Source organism: Pelmatolapia mariae, linkage group LG4 (assembly GCF_036321145.2).
Source record: "Pelmatolapia mariae isolate MD_Pm_ZW linkage group LG4, Pm_UMD_F_2, whole genome shotgun sequence".
Taxonomy (NCBI): domain Eukaryota; kingdom Metazoa; phylum Chordata; class Actinopteri; order Cichliformes; family Cichlidae; genus Pelmatolapia; species Pelmatolapia mariae.
The window spans coordinates 23690562-23712602 of record NC_086230.1 but is presented as its reverse complement, the minus strand read 5'-3'; the positions used below and the strand labels follow the sequence as shown (position 1 = coordinate 23712602).

The 22041-nt window shown below is 40.8% G+C and overlaps 1 protein-coding gene across 3 annotated transcripts; it reads right to left on the bottom strand.

Annotated features, from left to right (window-relative positions):
• Positions 1-1758: 1758 nt before the first annotated feature.
• prkacaa (protein kinase, cAMP-dependent, catalytic, alpha, genome duplicate a) lies at positions 1759-21920 on the bottom strand. 3 transcript variants are annotated; one of them, XM_063472005.1, is made up of 10 exons: positions 21137-21920; positions 10082-10143; positions 8867-8995; positions 8487-8585; positions 8295-8377; positions 8085-8211; positions 7873-7968; positions 7586-7708; positions 6049-6213; positions 1759-4902 (listed from the first exon to the last, which is right to left on the bottom strand). In XM_063472005.1, the coding sequence occupies exons 1-10, from the start codon at positions 21180-21182 to the stop codon at positions 4777-4779; spliced, it is 1056 nt and encodes a 351-aa protein (XP_063328075.1). In that variant the 5' UTR covers positions 21183-21920; the 3' UTR covers positions 1759-4776. The 3 variants fall into 3 exon arrangements, with proteins under 3 accessions (XP_063328075.1, XP_063328076.1, XP_063328074.1); XM_063472006.1 differs by lacking the exon at positions 21137-21920 and adding an exon at positions 19068-19221; XM_063472004.1 differs by lacking the exon at positions 21137-21920 and adding an exon at positions 13558-13988.
• Between the last annotated feature and the right edge of the window lie 121 nt (positions 21921-22041).

The window sequence follows — 22041 nt, the reverse complement described above, 5'->3', positions numbered from 1 at the left end:
ACTGCTGCCTCATAACGTCAAAACACCTTGTTAATGTTTCTGCACCATTTCGTGAAAAGATATCCTGATTTGGTGGCAGAGAGCATTTTTAGTTTATTAATCTCCTGTAGGCGTTCAACTAAACCAGGAGTCGTGTGAATACAAAGCCTGCACTCTCAGCCCATTCAGTGACCCTTTCTGCATTTTAGACAGGGTGGGGTCCTTGTCATCCTGAAAGAAACCACCCCCGTTTCATCATGGGATCACTTAGGACCAATTTGTATTGATTTAAAGTGACCATTAGCCCCTAAGAAGACATCATAGGCCCAAACTATGCCACCCACAGCTTAACAAAGTCTCCAGATAAACTTTGACCTTTTCATTGAGGGTAAGGTTTTCATTTAATTAGTCACTCATCTGCATGTTCTCCATATTTACAAATTAAATCTATGCACTAACATTTTCTTAATGTAATGTGTAATGTAGTAACAGATTTACTCCATGGCTTTGTATTTTTTTTTTTTAAATGGCAATAGTGCATTCATAATGATGGCTCAGCTTTCTAGGCCTTTAATACGTGCAAACATATGCGGACCACTGGCCAAATTGCCCACTTTATTTTACACAGAGTGAGTCATTCCAATAGTTTTTCATTTGTGATTTGAGGCTTTTCTTGATTTGGAAATTCTGAATCCCTTACTCCTTCGCAGATTGCTTTAATCTTTAAGAAAACAACTCACAATCCCCCCTCCCTCCCCTACCCCTCCCTCAGTCAGTGGGAAAAGCTTCAGCTTGAGCGTCTTGAAAAAGTTCCATGGTGGATTATTGTGGCCAATATGCAAGCCATTAAAAACAGAAACGTTATCTGAGGTCCTATTATAAAAACTCAGCATCTGAAGCATGCAGAGCAACATCTGGATAGGCTAGACTTGTATGGAGAACAAGAAGCTCAGCTCTTTGGTCATATTTACTGGAGATATCTATAGATCTATATATCTATCTATACATATATATTCAGAGAAAGAGAGGGGGAAGGAATTGCATTGATGAAAAGAACACCTTGGGACTGGGGATATTGTGCTTTGGGGTGGTGTCACAGGAAGCATTGCATGGATAAAAGGGAAGAAAAAATTTCACTGCCTATCAGCAAATTCAGGATGCAAATGTCATGCGATCGAGCCAAGGAAGTGCAACTGAAAAAGTGGCTGACTTCTGCAAGACGACGGCGATCCACACATGAAACCCAAGCTGAAGCTTTTAACGGCACATGCCCACAAGTACTTTTTATTTCATTAAATAAATCAAAATGGCAGGAGTGCATTAACATGTGGAGAATTCATTTTTGATGCGCGTTTGCTGCAGGAGTTGTATTTATTGGTCTTCAGTTCAAAAATCAACAAAAATATGCAATTCGCCGCAGGGTGCCAAACCCTTTTGCATACAACTGTATGACTTATGCAGATAGATGCAAGTGAGGAGGAGGAAAGAAAGAAAGAGGGGGAAGAAAAAATAAAAGAGTGCACTGAGGTTGGGGTTACATTTGGAAAAGGGGTGCTGGGAGCTGGTTGGTAACTGACACCATACTGTGACAGGATGAACACAACACTGCATTATTCAATTGCGCCTGCTATCCTCTTAAAGCATTCACAATAACAGACAGGACGGTGGAAATACAGCATCTGCCATCACCTACCGGCATGTATATTTGTCTTATCCAGCTGTTACCCTACAACTGCCTTCTGCGAAGTGAAGAGAAAGTTTACATATAACCCAGACATATTAGTCTTAACAAGTAAAACTTTATTGGAATGATACATTTTGCAAAATATTACTTTATGTATATATATTTTTAACATACTCATTGTGTTCTAAGGGTATCTGTCAAGTTCTCCAGAAGAGGGTAAGATAGTTAAGACTGTCGAAGGCAAGGATATACAGTATTGTTTCCCAAAAGGTACAATAGACTACACAATCACTGTACCCAGGTCATGAGGAGAAAGATTAATGTTGTTTTTGCTTTTTTTTCTCTCTTTTTCTGAAAATACAATTAGAAAATATGAACGCAAAACATCTCAGATGTAAAAAGTGTTATGTTTGAAAGAAGTGTGTGTGGAAACTTGATGAAAAGAGAAGGCAGACGGGAGAAAAAAAAAAAAAAACCTTAAGTAGCACAGAGCAGTTGATAGCTGATAGAAAAGTGACAATACGTCTTGTATTGTAAAGAAAAAACAAAGTGTGATGCTTCGGTGTCTGAAGTGGATCAAGTGGCGTTGCCTTCTACCAATCGGTGGTTTAGTCATCGCTGGGTAGAAAGGCATTACATGTGCCCTCTTCAAAACATTACAGTGTGTATTAAAGGACTCAAATATTTAGCACAAATGAACTGTGTGGCCTGTGCTTCACTGTGTTCAAAAGGCTGGACAGCTTGGTTAGTGAGCAACTTTACTGTTTAGTGTGATGCTCAAACAAATCCCCCGAAAAAAGGTTAACCAGCAACCAGACCGTTAGCTGTGGAAACAGTGCTTTTTCAAACATGTCTAAGGCCCAGAGGGAAGTCTTCTCATTGGGCTGCTTTACCACGTGCAAGAAAAACCAAACCTGCCAACGCAATGTATTTAAAAAAAAAAGAAAAAGAAAACCCCCCACACACATCAGGTTTCCAAACAGCACTGAAACCTCTCCATTTCAAGACATTCTCAAAAAAAAAAAAGAAAAAAAAAAAAAGCATCCTGCGATTGATCTCAATCGTATTAAGACACTGCCAAAAATGATCACTCAAGCCTACTGAAATCAACTGGAGTCAAACCCCCCCCAAAACATTCTAAACATGTCACGTTACACGACTGTATGACAAAGAGCTCGATGCACATCAAACAGTTCACAGAAACTTTTCAGTGAGATGGACAAGGTCTAGCACCTAAGGCCTATGTATGGATGGCAGGTGGGCGACAGCGGTAAGTCCTTCAATGAACCAAAACATTGTGTTCAGTCAACAAACCAGCAATAAGATTTGGTCTGCGATTGTCTTGCATCCATGTAAAGAAACTTGGCAAAAAAAAAAAAAAAAAAAAAAAAAAAAAAAAAGCTTTAGGTTTGCTTCCTTGGTTTTAATTTGTTACAGAGAAAGCTGGAAAAATAAAAGAAACAAAACACTCCCAAACCCAACAGTTCAAAAAAGAAAAAGAAAATTGGTTGGACTGTAAATCTATGAAGGTTTTGCATGTAGGGAGAATTACAAAAAGGGGAGGGGCGGGGCAAAAATGTCAGGGAAGAGGAGAAGCACAACCCCGGTGACAATTATCTGCAATCTGGTGCCCTACAACTGAATAATGACCCAAACCCAGAAGAACTTTGACACATTTAACTGGGTCTTGTTCCCAATCCATCTTCCAATAGAGCACTGACTGTCCTTTTTAATGTTAAACAGTATTCGTGATCTCAGGTACCTCGGCACGAGTAACACACAAAGCTCTGCCGTCTTTCTTTAAAAGTGATATTGTACAAAAATAACATGCACATGTTGTTGAAACGTTTTGCTACTGTTTTGCGTATTAAAATCCACCACCATCAGAGTCACATACAGGAAACTGCATTTTTCTCAGTTTGCAAATTTGGCAGAATTTATATAATATTTGTTTATTTATAAAATCTTAAAGTCAGTTTCACAGCTATGAGACATAGACATATGTTGAAAAAAGATGGATATTTCATGTTCTCTATCTTATATTTATATATATCAATATACATGTATAAATGTACTATGAATTAAATAAACAATAGTCAGGAGTGTGACCACAATGTTAGCTGCTGCTAAATCACAGCTTTTTAAACCCACCCGTGAGCACTAAATAACACACAAGCACAGAGATTGACATAAAAAGGACAAAATGATCACGATAGGATTTTTTTTTCCTTTTAAAATGCTCTAATAAATTCAGCTAAGAGAAAGACAGACTTAAATGCAGACCTCATGTTTACTTCCCGCGGGTCCCTAAACGAGCAGGACCGCAGTGAAGTTTACCGTGATAAATCATTTTCACTCTGATCAAAGAGGTCGCCGCTGCTTCAGCGGCAAGCAGCAGAGTGCATCATCTACCCAATAATCATGCCACATTGAGCAGACAAAGGCAGGTGCAGAGAGTTTTTCAAGCTTTCAACCAAAACGGGCACGAGGGCCACCGCCACCGTAGCCAAAGCTCTGCACCAACGCTTTCGACACAGTTTTCCAACCAGTTGGCATTATGATAGGCACTGCTGTTGGACTTGGTATTGCTTGGACAGATTTGGGATGGAGAGGTGGAGAGGAGACTGGGGGTGGGGAGGAGACAAGATACAACGATCACTCTTAGAGAAGCTTGAAGAGAGGGCCCGCTCGGGGGGAGGGGGGAAGGAAAAATAAAAAAAGGAGCTTTAGCAGATTCAGTACCTTAACAGAAAAATCAATGCCTCAACCTGCAGAGACTGAAAACATGTCATTTACACCATCAGAAAGAAACAAATCTAGCTGAACAGCCACAACCTATGCCTGTTCTTGTCAAGCCCCTGGCACAAAACACAAGAGGGATAAATAAAGTGTAAAGGTAACAGTTGAGAAACAATCAAAAAGGCAACACTGCTGGTTCTGTTGGATCTTTTACCACTTTGCCTCCGTCTTTCCATTTGGGGGGTGGATTTTACATCGTTTTCCTCATCACATATAAGCAAGTTATCAGTCCACTTTAGTGCTTTCTGTCCTCAGACCCCCTTTAACTTTCTAAATCCCTGCCTCTCTCTCATATCACTACTCGTGGTTGGTATCTAGAACTCAGCAAACTCCTTTGCACACTTCTCTGTGAAGGAGACTCTGATTTCTTCTTCGTCGTAGTCATCAAAGTTGCTTGTATCACCAGGGCCTTTGCACTTAGGAATAAAGGGAGCTTCCACCTGGAACGCAGACAGGAGACAGACGCACAGACAAAGCGGTTAAAGTGTAACTTCAAATGCAGAATTCAATGAAACACTCCTACATTGATATTTGTGATGTCTGTCTGATAGTCAATCTGAACACCCTGCAGGACTATAAGTGCAATCATGTACATTCCCATAAGCCCACATTTGAACTTAGGCTGCTTGATTAAGGCAAAAAATGCCATAATTCTGGTTATTCAGCACAATTATTCAGTTATTTGTCTTTTTGCAGGGGATCCATATTAGCTTTAAATGTAATCAAACTGAAAAACAAATAGACAGGTGAGGTGGTGGGGGGGACAGCTGCCCTTAACATACGTTTTATGCAGAGCTATTCAAACTTTGTAAAATCCTTTGACAACTGTAACTGTGAATTAGGAATTAAAAGCTACAGCTCAGGAGCTCAAACTTGTATTTGTATTCATATTATACTGACAAAGGCTGAACATGGGTTTTCAAATTAGGCGCAGTGCTTTTGTTTTCTGCAGAATCCACTTTTTGCATGAAGGAAAGGGGAAAGTACTAAAAACCTTTGCATATTTTTCCCAATTAACCTCCACTGAAATACCCTCTGTACACAGGCAGAACACAGTGAAATTATCCGCAGTCACAAAACACGCCTAAGCTGACCGAAATCTCATTAAAAGCAGTTTCGTTTTTAAGGAAAGAATGCAATAAGGAATTTTCTCCATTCCTTAAATTGTAAATATGAAGAAACACTTATAAACATTAACTGTATATAAAAGATGGGTGTAGCTACCATAGTGACAACCATTGTTTGGAGTATTTTTTTACGTTGCCATGTCAAGAGGTAGTATCGCTCTAAAGCAGCTCCTGCTTTTTTTATATTACTGTAAAAGTCATAATAATGTACAAAATGATCAACCATGTGATTGCCATACTCTATAAGACATGAAACTAGTGATTGAGACCATAAATTCTCAATCATCTGTCAAAATAAAATGAGCTACAGGGTCATTTTCCCGCAGATTTAAATACAATCACCACCTATTGGTCATTAGAAAAACAGCTGGTCTGAGGGGCCTTTATCCCGACTCGTTTTTTCAGACCCCAGACTATATTTATGTTCACATTCCTATTGCTTGAAAGCTGGCCTCTTACCTTCCTCTGGTAGATGGCAATCCAGTCGGTGGTGGCAAACCACTTGTGGCCCTTGATATCATTGACTCCATTCCTGAGATTGCCAAAGCGCTTGGTCAGATCCACTTGCAGCAAATTTCTCAACAGATCTTTCAGGTCTGAGCTGAAGTGGGAAGGAAAGCGAACCTGCAAACCACATAAAGCAATCAGAGTGATGTTCGGAGTGTGTTCCCAGGCATAAGGCTGATCATTTTGGGGGGAAAAAAATGTCTTATTGTGACTTTTCTGATGTAAGAGTTCAACTTTAGAAAATTAAGCTAATTCAGTTAAAGTTTAACTGAAGTGTAATAACCATTCATGGCTCTATATTCTCATGCAAGGTTGAAATTGTTTTTATATTTGGTTTGGAATAAACTATTCATTCCTTCCTCATATAATCATCTAAATACACTGCGAGACTTTAGACCTTCAGGTGGAAAATCACGACCACCAACATGTCTACAGAGAAGGCGCTCTTGTGGCTGTTTTCAATTTTCCATGTCATGTGCATTTCTCAAAGCAGATACATTTATATTTTAATCAATCCTGCTACACAAGCATAAGAGCTTGCATTTTAGTATGTCCCAAAGCATATACGTATATTGATTCTTCTCATTTTGCTAACAAGCATTCTTGCATCCTCTCTCCTCCAGTGATCCAGAAATGCCCCCCCCCCCCCCCCCCCCCTGCTATCATGGAAGATCTTCCAACAATCATAAATGCACCTTGAAGAAATGAGGAGCCTACTGGAAGAACAAAAACGCAAGGAAAACCTGATGTATCCTTCTTTTCTCTCTCTCTTGCTATGAGAAGCAAAGGTGATAGAAAGCAATACCAGTAAGGGAAATAAGAAGACGTGTTTAGCATAATGAAAAGCACCCCACTCTCCTGTGCTTAAAACATGCACCTACAGTGTTAATGTACCTACGACTCAATACAGTGCCTAAAAGACTCCTGTGTAGACATAAAGAGGGCAGAGACACGGCTTAATTAAATTTGATGGTTCTCTGGTTGTGTCCATTTGTTTCCACTCTCTTTTGACCCCTCTGCTGCATGAGACATTTGTGTCTAAGGAGTTGCTTCCAGCTAGTTGTTCTTTTGCTTTTCTCACCACTGTTGAGACCATACGTGAAAGTCAGAGATGACATTTGGGAGCTATAAACTACACATTATATTAAACAGTTTTTACAGAGGAATCAAGTCACGCACGACTTCATTCTACTGCAGCTTGTGCTCTGTGCTGGTCTGCATTTTATTTTATGAGTTTTGCGGCGGCTCATAGAGTCGACATTAACTTTTTCCTCTTGATTCATAGACAGTATTTCTCAGAAATAATAATTGAAAAGCTAAATGTGTTATTTTATACACTTTTCAAAGCATAAAGGCTAAAAGTTCAAATGTAACAGTGTGTATTTGAAGCAGTAGTAGGTGGTAATAATGAGTCCTTAGTTGGGGATAAGTGCACAATTCTAAATACCTACACAAATAAAAGTGGATTTTTCCAGGTAGCCAAACTCACCTTCCCTGATACAATCTTTTCGTAAATCTGAATAGGCTGGTCTGCAAAGAAGGGTGGGTAACCAGCAGCCATCTCGTATATCAGTACTCCCAAAGCCCACCAGTCCACAGCTTTGTTGTAACCCTGAAGAATACACGAGAAACAAAGGGCATCAGACATGTCTGCTAACAAACACTTCCCACTACAACGTTCACAGGAAACAGCAAAAAGAAAGCTGTTTCACAGTCTAAAAACTGATGAAGCAATTGCTTCCTAAATTTTCCCCTGTTAATCTGCTTAACACTTACTTTACTGAGGATGATTTCTGGCGCCAGGTACTCGGGAGTCCCGCAAAGCGTCCAAGTTCGGCCTTTCACCCTTTTTGCAAACCCAAAATCTGTTACCTAAGAAACAGAATAAATAGCCCTTAGCTGCTAGTCACATACGGGGAGAGCACTTTTAGAGACACTAAGCAGCAAATGCTGTTGATGATGATTAAATACAAACATGTAACACATACTTGTATGTAACCTTGCTGGTCAATGAGCAGGTTCTCTGGCTTCAGATCTCGGTAGATGAGATCCAGCGAGTGAAGGTATTCGAAGGTCAGTACAATCTGGGCTGCGTAGAAGCGGGCGTGTGGTTCACTGCAAAAACAACATACGAGGCTCAATACCTAAAGTCTGGGAACAGCACATGGAGGCCTTTCATCAGAGTTAACACAACTCACCTGAATCTACCGATCCTCCTTAAGTGTGAGAACATTTCACCCCCAGGCACGTACTCCATTATCATATACAGATTGCTGTTGTCCTGGAGTAAGATGAGGAAAGACTTACTGACACGTAAAGCATGCACGCATAAACAAGCCGGCCAAATTACTACAGATAAACAACAAAAGTGGAAGGACACAAACGCGTACCTTAAAAGAGTGCTCCAGTCGCACCAGAAATGGAAAGCTGACGGCTTGGAGAATACGCTTCTCATTCAGTGTGTGCTCTATCTGCTTCAGCTTCACTACCTGTGAGGGATCAGGACATAGAAAGGTAAGAAGGCTGTCAAAAAGTAAACGAACAACTAAACAAACCCCCCAGGCCAGATTTCGATAAATTCAAATACCGCTGTGAAAAAGTAACCAAAAATGCATGTCAGGTTACCCACAGGGTTTCAGGGGGTTTTGCAGTTTCCCAAAACTTTGACATGTAAAGCTAGATGCTAGGATACAAGCCAGAGCAGCCAATTGAGTCATATTTATTTACTCTCTAATATACTCTTGAATTAGGTGCTTCAAAAATACTGTACCTTCTGTTTGTCAAGTATTTTCATGGCATAATGCTGACCAGAGTCTTTGTGTTTCACCAACATGACTCGACCAAACGAGCCCGTGCCTAAAGTCTTCAAACGCTCGAAGTGATCCAACGCTGCAGTTTGCTGGGAGACAGAAGACCATGCCAGTTAGAGAAACGATCACAATCTGTTTGCCCTTACAAGCCCCTCATAGTTTTTTGCAAAACCTGAACTAAAAGGGCATCCCATATCAGTAACAAGTATTCACAAGTTATTTTACTATGAATTGAACATATCGTCTTTTGTTTGAGGCACACTCATGGTTAACTTATCTGACAGCATCTAAACATGTCGTGGCTTCGCTGCTGATTAAGTGACCTTGTTAATTTTCCATAAAAGTTGCTACAATAATCTGAGCACATCTCATTCAACACAAGTCTGAATGCATGCAGTTACATTAAGGGGCAGACACGTGCAGTTGCACTCGCGTGCCTCTTTCTAAGCAGCTCGGTGCACTACAGAATGCCTTAAAAAGCAATTACATGTTCACATTTAAAACTTAATTTCACCAAATCTCTTCTAATTATATTAAGTTTGAGAAAATTGTCTATGATCTATCTATGCCGGTCCGTCTCTTTTTCTCTCTCTGAGTCAGGGGTGGGGTGGGTCGTTCGCTGTAGCACCCTGCACGACACACATAGATCCTGCTTCTTCTTAACAATGGCAAAAATGGATATTCAAAAGCGTGGTCGCAGTTCACAAGAGTAGGTTCCACATCAAGTCCTGCAACTAGTCTTAAGGGGAAAAACTGCACACGGCCTGTAACACTCTCAGACACCATTTTCGTGTCTGAAAGTAGCCCCGAGGAACATCTGCGTAAGTGATCCATGTCTGGATGACAGAATGCTGTCTCCTTAACAGCCTGATGAATCCAGCAGGGTTATATATTTTGCGACTGAAAGTGGCTGTCAACTATATTATTACACACATGCCCAGCAGAGGGCGAACTGCCCTTAAGAAATAAATGGGCTTTCATTAGTTTAGGGGCAGGACTATTTCCATGACACCAGCTATCTGAGTAAATGAGCGTAAGAAACATTAATCAAGTCACGATTCATTTTGAAATATACTAACAATACAGTGCCTCAACACAACTAAAACTAAAGCATGCTACAAATAACAGAGTGACACAGTAATGAGGAGAAACTAAATTATGTCTCATCATCTCACCTGTGCTGGATTCTCCCATTTTTTCAGAAAATCTTCTTTGGCTTTGGCAAGGAACTCCTTCACTGCAATGAGAAACAAAATTCCCATTCAGAGAGTTTTCACCCAAACCTAACTGAATTTAACAATACTTTTATAAAGATATTGAAGTAATGGCAAGCTTATATGGAGAGCAACATAACATGCTTGTGATGACTGGATGTCTGGATTTATCTGGTCTTTACTACCCTGGGCCAACATTTATCAGCTGCTGACAGCAAGCAACAATGAAAGAGAACAAGCTAATACGTAGCACATAGCTAAAGTTGTCAAATTTGTAAATTAAAAAAAATGCTATAGATGACCCTATTCACAGAATAGAGAAAAATAATACAACACAGCAATACTTAATAGCAAGACACAAATGAAAAACATAAAGCCAAATTGAAATAGTAACGCTTTAAATAAACTGGAGTCTAAACAAACTACTATTCATTCTAGTCTGTTCTTTTTTGTTCTTACAACTAAGTGATCAATTTCAAAGAATTCCAGGTTGGTTTCATTAAATCAACATTTCTGCCATCAAAGAATGAGGACAACCTTTGAGGTATCACTTCAGGCTTAGACTAAACAAACTAATCTTTTGAAGCCTCAAACTTCTTTGACTGCACACTGGAAAATAATGGAATAAGTAAAATGATATAAATCTGCATATATTTACAAATTGAATTTGAAAATACTGCTCAAAAGTCTGGGGTCACTTTGAATGTCCTTGTTGAAAGAATCTCATAAAACCTGAAGCTGATGAGAAATCTTGAAAATGATGATTCATAGAAGACTAATGGCAACACAGGCGTAAAGAGACTCATTTTCTGGCACACTACCATTGGGAGTCATGTTTCAAAGAGTCTTTGTTATATAAAACAAGTTTATCATGTTAAAGGTTACGCAGATCACGTCAGTACTTGAACCCAAGCAATACAGGACTTTTAAGACTGATAGTGATATCAATATTTAGAGATTTAAAAATCCAGTACATGGATTATATTGACCAATACTTTTTCTTTGACACTTGTTATGTGTAGTTATGTATGTATCAGTTTACATTCTGTTCCAATCGCCTCATTGTTGTGTTTGTGGCGTTCCAAATATGTGCTGGCAACCAAAGAGCTGCTCTCTGACAGATAAACTATCCCACATCAGTTCACGTAAAATGGTTAACAGGCCTTTCTCAATTGCTTTTATTATTTTCCGAATGTTCATTTATCTGCCATTAGAAATGCAGAAACGAATAAATTGCTAATACTGAGCACTGATAAATCAGTCAGGATCTAGTCAGCAAAGCCGAAATCAGCCTCTGTGGGTTTGAGTTTGTCAAAATGACATTGAAATCCTCACAGTTTATTTCTTTGTGTAATAAATTAAAGCTATTCCTTGTGGGACTTAATTTCCAAGACACTTAGTATACGCTTTTGTATGAGAACCTATGTCGTCCAAAACCCAGTGCAGTCTTATAGTAGTATTTAATGAAGGAGATAAGCCACTCAGATCAACTCAGCAAGTCTGCAACAGTTTTCAGGGTTTTCCATTAGGTCATAGTACCGGGTACTTTTTTTAGTGACTTCTCAGGCGGGGTTCCAAGCAATCCGAGGAGGTACTAAAATGTGACGTCAGATTTCATGCCGCTTACTGGCATCTCGTTCATGAAAGTCAAAAACGCCATTTTTGAAACCCGCCAACGAGGGAAATGGCTACAAAAAAAACAACCCAGTGATTCCCGAGTCTGATGACAAGCCACAGACTGAGCAGCAGGTATATTCTTGGTATATTCGTCCACCTTTATTGTAGTGTTCGTGTCGCATGTTAGTTACGTCACGGGATTGTAATGGAAAACCAGTCGATTCGAGTCGAATCGTGGCGAGTCAATCCGAGTAGTTACTAATGGAAAAGGGGCTTTAGTTTAGGACTTAACTAAGAAAGGCAATTACATCTAGAGAAACAATCAGCTGTGCACTGAGTCCTGGCACTTATCCGTTTAGAAAGTCATTCTGTCCTGTTCTCAGGGAGTAGTACACACCTTCATATGAAATCTTCAAGGTTTCTTTATCCTGCATTTAACAGCCTGCCTTTATCAGAACAAGAATACTAACAGGTTTTGGTAGAAGCATGTTTATTTTTTGGCTATTTTAGGACTCCAACCAACTAATGACAGTCATAACACTTGCACTTTGCTTAAATGGTACACAGATGGAGATGACTTTTCCTTTAATTAAAAAAAGAAGAAGAAGAAGAAGAAGAAGAAGAAAAAGACATTCCTAAGTGGTATACATTTGAGTGGCATTGTAATCCCGTGGACAGACTGTAACAACTTTACACACACAGTCATATGAAGAAGTTCTTTTTTTCCCCCTTATCTTTATGGGGTTAATCTCAGTGCTCTGTGGGAACATGTAGATAACCAACCCTTCCTCATTCTTCCTTAGTGTCAGTGCACCGTGCACAGCTGCTGAGCTGAAGTGTGCTATTTATACTGTTAGTACTGGAAACAGAATGGTGACAGTTGTAGGCCGACAACTGCTTTAGTAAAATTGAGTCCACTTTTCTGTGTTGCTATGTTATTACAAAAACATTAATGAAGTGTGGAGAACGACTCAACGACTTTTAACGATCAGATTATAAGCTTAACAATTTTGACATCTTTTTAAAAGAATTGAATTAAAGCGAAAGCTAATGGATAGCTGTTACCTTAAAATCAATACTAAAACTACAAAAATGTACAAATCTCTTAAAAAAAATGTTAAGGCTTAAATGATCATGTGGAATTTCTGTCTGCTTTGGCGATCAATAGAACACAACAGCCTGGGGCACAGTTTAAATTAAGCCAGTCAACTGTCAATAATGAAAGTGCTCGGTCGTTTATTCATCAGCTTTGTGATACGGCTAATGTCCTTTTGGAGTGATGTCTGAATCAGAAAACTGAAAATTAATTATGAAAAACAAACAGCTACCTACTCATAAATGTCTCATGCAAGTATTTGTGCATCTCTCTCTCTCTCTCTCTCACACACACAAACACACACCAAGAGAAAAGCTTAATCCTCATCTAGCAAACATAATTTCCTGCAAATTCTCAAAAGACCAGCAGCTCCAACAATTGGATGGGAGAAAGCAAGCAACAATGGCAAAGACTAAAGTTCCTATAAACATGTCAGGAGCACTGTGGCTCTCAGAGAGCAATGGAAGCCGAATGGTCACCAGGGAGAAAACATTTCCTGTGAAAGTTGCACAACTTCCACTTCCAAACAGAAAGAGCTATTACTGGAATAACTTGGAACTGCGCAAAGGAAAGACGTGGAAAAAAGTACCTGGCAGCTATATGGACACAGCAACAGGACTGGTATCAAGGAGTACCAATGGAGATGCAGCTGATCAAAGTATATATATATATCTATATTTTTAAAATCCATGTTCTTACTCTCCTGTAGCTCCAAATTTCTTACCATCTGGGAGGACTATGGGTACCTCTGGTGCTGCAGCATCTGCCGAGCGCGACCCCGATTCACTTGAGCGTGAGGATGACTCCCTCTTCCCTGCATGCCTTCTGGAGCTCTTCCTGTCACACATTAGCCCTGCAAAGTCTCCCCTATACTACTTCTTGGCCTCTTCCTCACAGCCACTGACTCATGACCTATCCTCCCCCTCTGACAGCACTCTGGTCAAGTCAGCAGCCCCACACATCCACAAAAACCCAGCCAAAAGTCCCTGCCGGCAGTCTTCAGTCTTTCTTGTGACTTTCACTCTGCTGGAGACCAAGTTCAAAAAGTAGCATCCACCTCCAGTGTGCACTCATAGTATGGAGAACAGTGCTGCTCCCGTTAGACTCGAGCAGATCAATTGGTCCCTTGCTTGGTTTGTATCAATATTTATTCTGTACACAAAGTACTCACTGCTGTTCCCTCTCATGTGTCTCTCTCTCTCACACACACACACGCACACACACACACACAGCATATTGATCTAAACAGGGGCATAATCATCAGGGGGAGGGGGCATAAAACACTAGCTGGTATATTTATCCAACCCAGAGATGAAGTCCTATGGAAAACTAGGCCTAAGCAAGTACCCTTGAGATGAACTAGACACATCTAGCAGCAGCTAAAACTTTCCCCAATTAGCACAACCAATCAGATGTCACTGATGAAAAACTTTCAGAGATGATCTGGGTGTTTTCAGAAACATAAAAAGTGGCACTCTCAGGAGACGCTAGCAAAACAGGAAAGCACAAACCACAGTGAACCCCCCCCCCCCCCCCCCCCCTCCTCCACACACACACACACACACACACACACACACACACACACACACACACACACCAAAAGCACCAGAGTCTGTTGTTTAGTGCCAGGGTTGAATTGATCCTCCAAAAATCAATCCCACATCTCTCCCCTGGGCCTCACTGCCCCACTCTGACGCAGGAATAGAGGGGTTATATTAGGGCGAGTTGACCGACATTAAACCGCAAAGCGCGCCAAAATCAGGTGGGAGTCTACACCAGGCCTTGTTCAGATAGCATACAAGCCTTTGCGGTGAATAAGAAAGCAGTAAATGAGCAAACAGAGCTGTATGTAAAATGGAAATGAGATCAAATGCTTGTAAAAGGTGAGAACTCAGCTTTTAGCCATGAAATGAAAACAGGCAGGGGACAAATACTGACAAAGTCACGAATGAGGAGTGCTTTACCATCTTAAACACAGCAGACGTGTTAATTTACTGACCAATTCAGGAGCAAGCGAGCTGACAGCCAGTCATGTACTGTGGGATCAATCTTATTTTCATGCATGATATACATTTTTGCCAAATACTGCAATATCAGAGACACAAAACAAAACAAAAAACATTAATGGACACAAGGAGCACCCTGAAGTGTACTGAGAGGGAAGCTACAGTAAAGGTACACCCTTAACTCTGACGGTTCTAATCATGAGACGCAAAAACATATAAAAGCCAACATAGCCAGGAAGCATAGCAATCTGTTATCAGCAGTGAGGACAGTAAAGACAGATGAAAGATGAGGAAAATACAGCAGCGATACCCCCAGAGAGGAGAGGAGATGTGCCTGCTGTTTAGAGGTTTTGGGGTTTTGCAAAAGGAGATTACTTCACATTTTGTCATGTTGCTTCCGTGCTCTAAGATTAACCATGGATGGAGCTCAGGCAGCTCCTACATACATATAGACAGGAAACTAGGTGAGGCAAAAGCAATGTGTTACCCGAGGCTAATAAGTACTTTCTTTTTCCTGGCTACAGAATGTGTGCCACAAAATCTGGAAAAGTCAGTCAGAGAGGAGTTGGTTTTAAAGCTAGCTCATGTAGCTGCTTACTTTGTTAAAAACAAAACAAAAAAAGCAAAAGAAAGTAGCATTAAAAGCATAAAAGGAAGAATTTAGGACTCTAATAAAGTCAGTACAAGAGTAAATTCTTTGTTTTACATGTGATGTTATTTATATACGCGTTTCATATATTTTTACAGTCCTTATAGGAACTAGTTAGTGTAAACACTGCGCCATTACCAGACTGGAGTCCTTTGCTTTCTGAACTGTCACCTGACTGTGGTCTTCTGCAGCCCTTCTGCTTCAAGGTTAAGTGTGTTTAGAGAAGCTCTTCTGCTTACATTGGTTGCAACAAATTGGCTATTTGAGTTAGTGTCATCTTCCCATCAGCTCAAAATGCTGGTCTCCTCTGACCTCTAGCCTCTCAGTAAGGCATTTTCACCCAGAGAGCTGCCACTCACCCAATATTTTCTCAATTTTTCATACCACTCTCTGTAAACTCCAAAGATGCCTGTGAAGGAAATCCCAGTATATCAGCAATTTCTGAAATACACCAACAACAACCACCTCGCCAATGTGAAAGTCACTTAAAATCACCTTTCAGCTCTAGCAGATCCTCCTGACCTCAGTCTTAGGCTCTGTTGATGAATTTGCAGGAGGTGGTAACGGGCATGTTTACACGCCTAATAAATTTATTAATTAATCACCATGTGATTGGTTGATTACATATTTGCCTCAAAAAGCACTTTAACAAGTATGCCCAATAAATTGGCCATTAAGTCTATATAGTCTATATAGTTAGGCCACCCAGGTATTTTCAAGTACTATTCATTTCCACTCCAATGACTGTCACGTGCAGGTAAAATGTCTACAACCATCAGCTTCATTGTGTCATTTTAGCTTGAGAACTGCTGCATATTTCAATCATCCATGGCAGACAAAATTAAGCAAGGGAAAATACCCCACATTTTGAGAACATGTATAGGAGATTTTGTGATGCATGCTTGCATGCTGCTGGATCTCAGGATTATTTAGCAGCGAGTGTCAGTTTGCCATGTTGTCAGTTCAGTGCTGTAAGCTCGCCTGAGATGGCTGATTGGCTTTCAACACTGAGGTCAACTGATAAGCAGTGCAGGCTTACGACACACACAAAAACTTTAACCATTACACAAATCAGCTGCATGCAGAGCAGAGATGGGTCATGAACCCCACAGATATTTATAGACTGAGTTGTACTTGTATTGAGTGCTACCTCATTATATTGTCATATTCAAAACACACACAAGCACACAAACATCCTGTGTCATAACTGCTTAACTGACCAAGGTTTTGCTCATATTTACAGAACCCACTGATCACCCATTGGAAAAATATTTTTTTTCTTACAACAAAAGGCTCACATACTTTAAAAATACATGCAGTTTTTGACCCTTATACTATAAGTTGCACCAATACCTCTCTTCAAAAGGACTATGCATGACCAGTCATCTGCATGTTTAAATGTTGCAGCCCTTGCAAGTCGCCACCAGAAATACTACTCAGTCAAACATCATATGATTAATGGAAAGCATTAATGGTTAAAAGATCATCCCATGCCACCCACCCCTAACATGGTCTGCAGCTCAGACAGACGGCTGTGGCCCCCTTTCTCTCTCCCTCTCTGTGATGGGAAGTTTTAAACAAGCGAGATGTTAAGTAAGCAGATGACAGCTGCTGAACCAGTGCAGTTCTGCCACACTTTGATGTTGAATCTTAATGGTCGCGTATCGGCTGTGTCAAGAGTAAACTGGCATATAAACACGTGACTGACGCCAGCAAGGAAAAAAGGCTGGTAGTGCAAGGACTGCTAACTAATCTGACAGTGTGTGTGTGTGTTGTTATCAATGACACAATGTGTCACACATTTCAGCAACATTTACAACGCGATTTGATTGTCGAATGTTGATTTGAAATACATATGCAAAGGTTATCTGGCCAATGTTTAACCTCAACCATTTGACTGTGCTCGGTTTTTCTTGTGTTTTCATGCGTCTATGGTTGACTAGTCTGTTTTTTTCTCCTGTTCACAAGACTAGTAAACTACTCACTACTCAACTTTTCACCCTGCCTCTAATTCTGCTCATGTTCCTTTAACGCCCTCCCCTCGCCCCTCCACTAAAAATCCAGTCTCCTCTCACTAGTGAGCAGGTCCAGCAAAAATGAGATAACACTGAGCTACGTTTGCCTGCAAGCACGAATCATGACACTTGGCAAAGACTTAGAACATGGGCAAGAGGAAAAAGAGACAGGATGAACATTTTTAAAACTGCGAAATAGGGCGTTGGCATTGGCCTTGAGTGTCGAGGACATGCCCTAAGACACTTTTTAGTTCTCCGCACGTGTATTATCTGGGGATGCCAGCTTAGTTTCGGTTGCTCTGTAGCATAAAAGGTACAAAGAAAGCAACAATTAAACCCAGTCCTTATTCATAAGTCTCCAATCTGTGTTAAAGATGTTCAGAATTTCTGATTTCTTCTCAGTATTATCATTTTGACACAGCCCTGGCTTGCGGACACATCAAAGATAGCATTTTGCATGGCTGACGTTAAGAGATTTTTTTTCCTATTGTTATTGGGACACTGCCATCGTAAATGAATTACAAAGCATAAAGTTAAACCATAAATCAGTTTCTTAGACAATGCAACAATTATGATTTTACTCTTGGCGATCTGTGTTGAGTAAAGTACATGTACAAGTCCTGATAAAATAGCGGTCGTACAAATCAAAATCCATTTGATTTTATATGACAAAGTGTACACAATTTGGACACATTCACTTGGGATAAGATTTAAGATCAAGAATATTTGGGTGTTTTGGTTTTTTTAGATGGATGCTGAAAGTGATTGTGCTTTAAACATGGGCATGAAATCACTTAAAACTTATCTAGGCAATGCAGCAATGTAGTTTTAAAAGAAAAAAAACTTCCAAAGCTGATGCACTTATGACACTCTGGATGTCATGTAAAGTAACTTTCACAAAGCCATTATGTAAATATGTTGCAGGGTGATGTTATTAAGTTACAAAAAAGAAGAAAACAAAAGACTGAACTGGCCAATAAGGCTTTTTGCCAGTTCAGAAGCAGCATGTTTTTCCTAGTGGGAGGGAATAACTGCCTTATAAGTAGACTTGGCTGAGTTTTTTTGTTTATGCACAAAAAAGCTTTAAAACACACTAATGCAAAGCGAACGTTTTGCAAAGCCCAATGAGAGCACTTTAAGTGTGAAGGTATAGAAAAATGTCTTAAACTAGAGTCAGGAGGACAGTGACAAAAGCATAAGGAAGTCAAAGAATGAAAAAAATTAGTTTATGTTGTGTAGTTTTAGCCTGAGTGTTTTGCTGTGCAGCACAGTGCACAGAGAACTGCCCCCCTTTTCACTGTAACTATAAAAAACAAGTGGTAACTGAGCAGACACAAACATCAGGGTGCTCTGCTCTGCGTATGTATTTTTATACATGAACGTTAGACACTCAATCCCCCAGTTCAAGAGATTAATTTAGTACAACATTATCGAGAAAACACAGCTTGGTTATCTGTCAGACGTTTCCCCTCTGCCTGTGAAGGACTAAGCTAAAGGAGCATAGCATGAGCTACAGCTCCACCCCTAACCCACGCTACTGCCCAGCTCCAGAATAAAAACTCACTCCAGTTGCAAGCCTCTAGCTCCTCCTGTGGTCGGTCATGTCTGCCTTCTCCACTGCCTATGTCCCCTAGACAGGGTCCAGCTCGATGAAACAGCCTTCCTGCCAGCTTGTGAATTACAGACATCATACAATGCTGGAGGGAAGCCAGCTGATGTCCTGTGTAGACTTTTAAAAACTGCTGTACGTCCGGATATTTTACCAAGGAGGAATTCCACAAAAATGCTCAACTAACGTCGTCTTAAAGGCCCAAACTTTAAGCTATCCTTGTATGGCTGTTTAGTCTATAGAGCAGAAGAGGCGATGACCAACTGTGCAGAGCCTGGGCTGGAACTTCCTTGCTCCTTCACTTCCTACTGCTGTTCACTTGTCTGTCCGCCCTGCTTCTTCCTGTGGGTCAGCTCTGCACAGCAGTTCAGTGTCTCACTTGCCTGCCCAGCCTGGAAAGTTTGGACGCGACACGTGTTAAACACCTGGATCAGCTCTCAACACTCTCCTTCCATTTTACGTAGGAAACAAAGGGGGCTGCCATGTTGCCCTTAATCTCTAGCTGCTCTGTGGAAAATTATGCTTCTGGGTGTGGCCTTTCAACCCCGTTGCCTGCACCTGTCTCTGTAGATCACGGATGGCCCCCACAATGATCAGACTGATAAGGATGTCAAGTATGACGAAGTATGAAAAAACCTTCCAGCAGCGCCTCCTCTTTCAATGTTTTTAGCCTACTAATCCTTCAGTTTCCTTTACGTCTACAACACTGAGGAAAAAAAACCCCAAACCTTTGAGCCAGGGCTCTTGAAAGCCTTGGCCTTGTTACATGGGTAACAGTACAGTAGAGAGCCTAGAGGCCATTCTTCACACTTACTCTCTACCAGCAGCAAGGAGCTGACATTCATTTAACAGGTACCCGTTCAGACTTTGCACACTTGAGCGTCATTTATGGTGTTATGGAAACATAAAACAGTGTCCTCCCAAAACTTTTCTGCAACCCTGTGATCCAGACTGTTAAAACGGGAACTTCAAATGCTTTGACTGAGTTATTTTCATAAGAAATTAAGTCATTTTTAAAAATACTTATTATTGTATATGATTAACATTTCTTTGGGGTTTCTATTTTACTTTTGTTGAAGAACTTTTTTATTTAAAAAACAAAACAAAACAACAACAACAAACATATACTAGACAAAAACTAACAAATAAGATAGCCCAAGATCACCTCTTTCTCCACATTACACAGACTCCGTGACGCATACAAGTGCCCTTGTTCTAAATGCCGCTCATCACATGTTGTTCAAGAGACTCCTCAACTCCCAAGTTTGTGCCTGCAGAGAAATTACCCTCATGCATCATATGACCCCGTCCTGGTGGCATTATTTTCCTCCCTCCACTGATAACAGTTATTTTTGCTCTATGAGAGTCACTGCATTAAGATCTCACTCATCACTTAATGTAAACATCCTGAAGTAGTATGTACATCTCTTCTCTGGCTTCAAAAACAGAGAAGAAAGTTTTATTTTTCTGAAGTGATTCTAAGAAGTGCACAAGAAAGCAGCTGCACAGTGGGCTTTGTGTTTGTGGTGTTACTGTCGGCTTTCATAACCTGATGTGAAGACCTAAAAAACACAAACCGCAAGGAAACCTATGACTGTTGTATAAGGCTAATTGTTGTCATCCTCACTGGTAACTCTGAATATAACCTCGGGCTCGCAGTCACGAGCTTTCCCACAGGACGAGCAGAGAAAATGAATAACATCCCCTGCTGTTCCGATGAGATGACCGTGGCCTCACAGTAAAACAACTTTGGCTGAAAGTGTATGACAGTGTATGAGGTGAATGACCACGGGTGGGTGTCCTTCGTGGGTCTAGGTTGACAAACACTTCTTCATATTTGAGAAAATCCGTTGCAGCATTTTAATGTGGTCTCATTATGGATGCACTGTACAGATGCTAGGTTGTATACTCCATATGTGGCTGTCATTATGGGAAACAGGAAATGACTATAGCAAAACGATCTAAGGGGCAGACGGCATGATCGAGCTAGCTGCTTCAACTTAGAGGTAAAGGGTACAACTCACCGCTCTCCATCTCATTGCCCTTCTTTGCTGTGGGCGTGTTGCCCATGATGGCAGGCTGATGGTGGAGTCCCTTGGCTCGGAATCAGTTTTCCTTTGCGAGTCGCTGAGTATTGTTACACCGTTAACGCAAGTCACTGGACTCAATGAAACTGACCGCTAGCTACTAGCTGACAGCTATCATTATTGACTAAATGTAAATGTAGCTCAAAGCAGCACTCTTCCGTTGTGACTTCAGGGAAACTCAGAAGTCTGCCCTAAGCGTTAGCCGCTTTAAGTTAGCTCAGCTTAGCGCGTTAGCTCGCAGAGATAGCCAGCGGATGTCAGCTTGGTAGCGTTAGCTTGTCAATTTCTCCAGCAAGCACGGACAAATCAACTTGTCACTTAGTTGTTATTTATTTCCACAGACGGCTTGGTTTTGTACCAAAAAAAAAAAAAAATCAAGTCGGGACACAGATCGTCGAAAGCCACTTCCGTCTGTCTAACTAGCAAGCTAAAGTTAGCTTCTGAGCGTTCCTCGCAGTCTGGCCTTAACTAACCAGGTACTCAGTGTATGCAGGCCTTCTCACTTGAGACCTTTTTTTTTAAAAAAAAAAAAAGTCCAGTATAGTCGTTTTTTTTTAACAATGGCGATTATCCCACTTGATTTCTCCCCATTCGTTTCCAAAGAAGCCGTCAAGTGCAATGATTTCCTGGGACCGACCACCTGATAGTCGATTCCTCAGATCAACAGACCCCTTCCATTAATCTTCAGACCGCAAGGGAAACTCCAGTCATCCATCCACCCAGGCCCGCCTTCGCCTCCCTCTGAGTGGCCCCGCGCACAGACAATTACGTGCGAGGCGTAGCTATTCGAGCGCTCATTGGATCAGCATCTACACATTGAATCATTGCATTCATGCGATTCG

Excerpts from the sequence above, each read along its gene's own strand:
- prkacaa (XM_063472006.1), bottom strand. The coding sequence starts at position 19,194 with ATGATGTCTGTAATTCACAAGCTGGCAGGAAGGCTGTTTCATCGAGCT. Across the intron at positions 8,996-10,081 it reads AATGGGAGAATCCAGCACAG|CAAACTGCAGCGTTGGATCA; the intron begins GTGAGATGATGA and ends TCTGTCTCCCAG. Across the intron at positions 7,969-8,084 it reads ACCAGCAAGGTTACATACAA|GTAACAGATTTTGGGTTTGC; the intron begins GTATGTGTTACA and ends TCTGTTTCTTAG.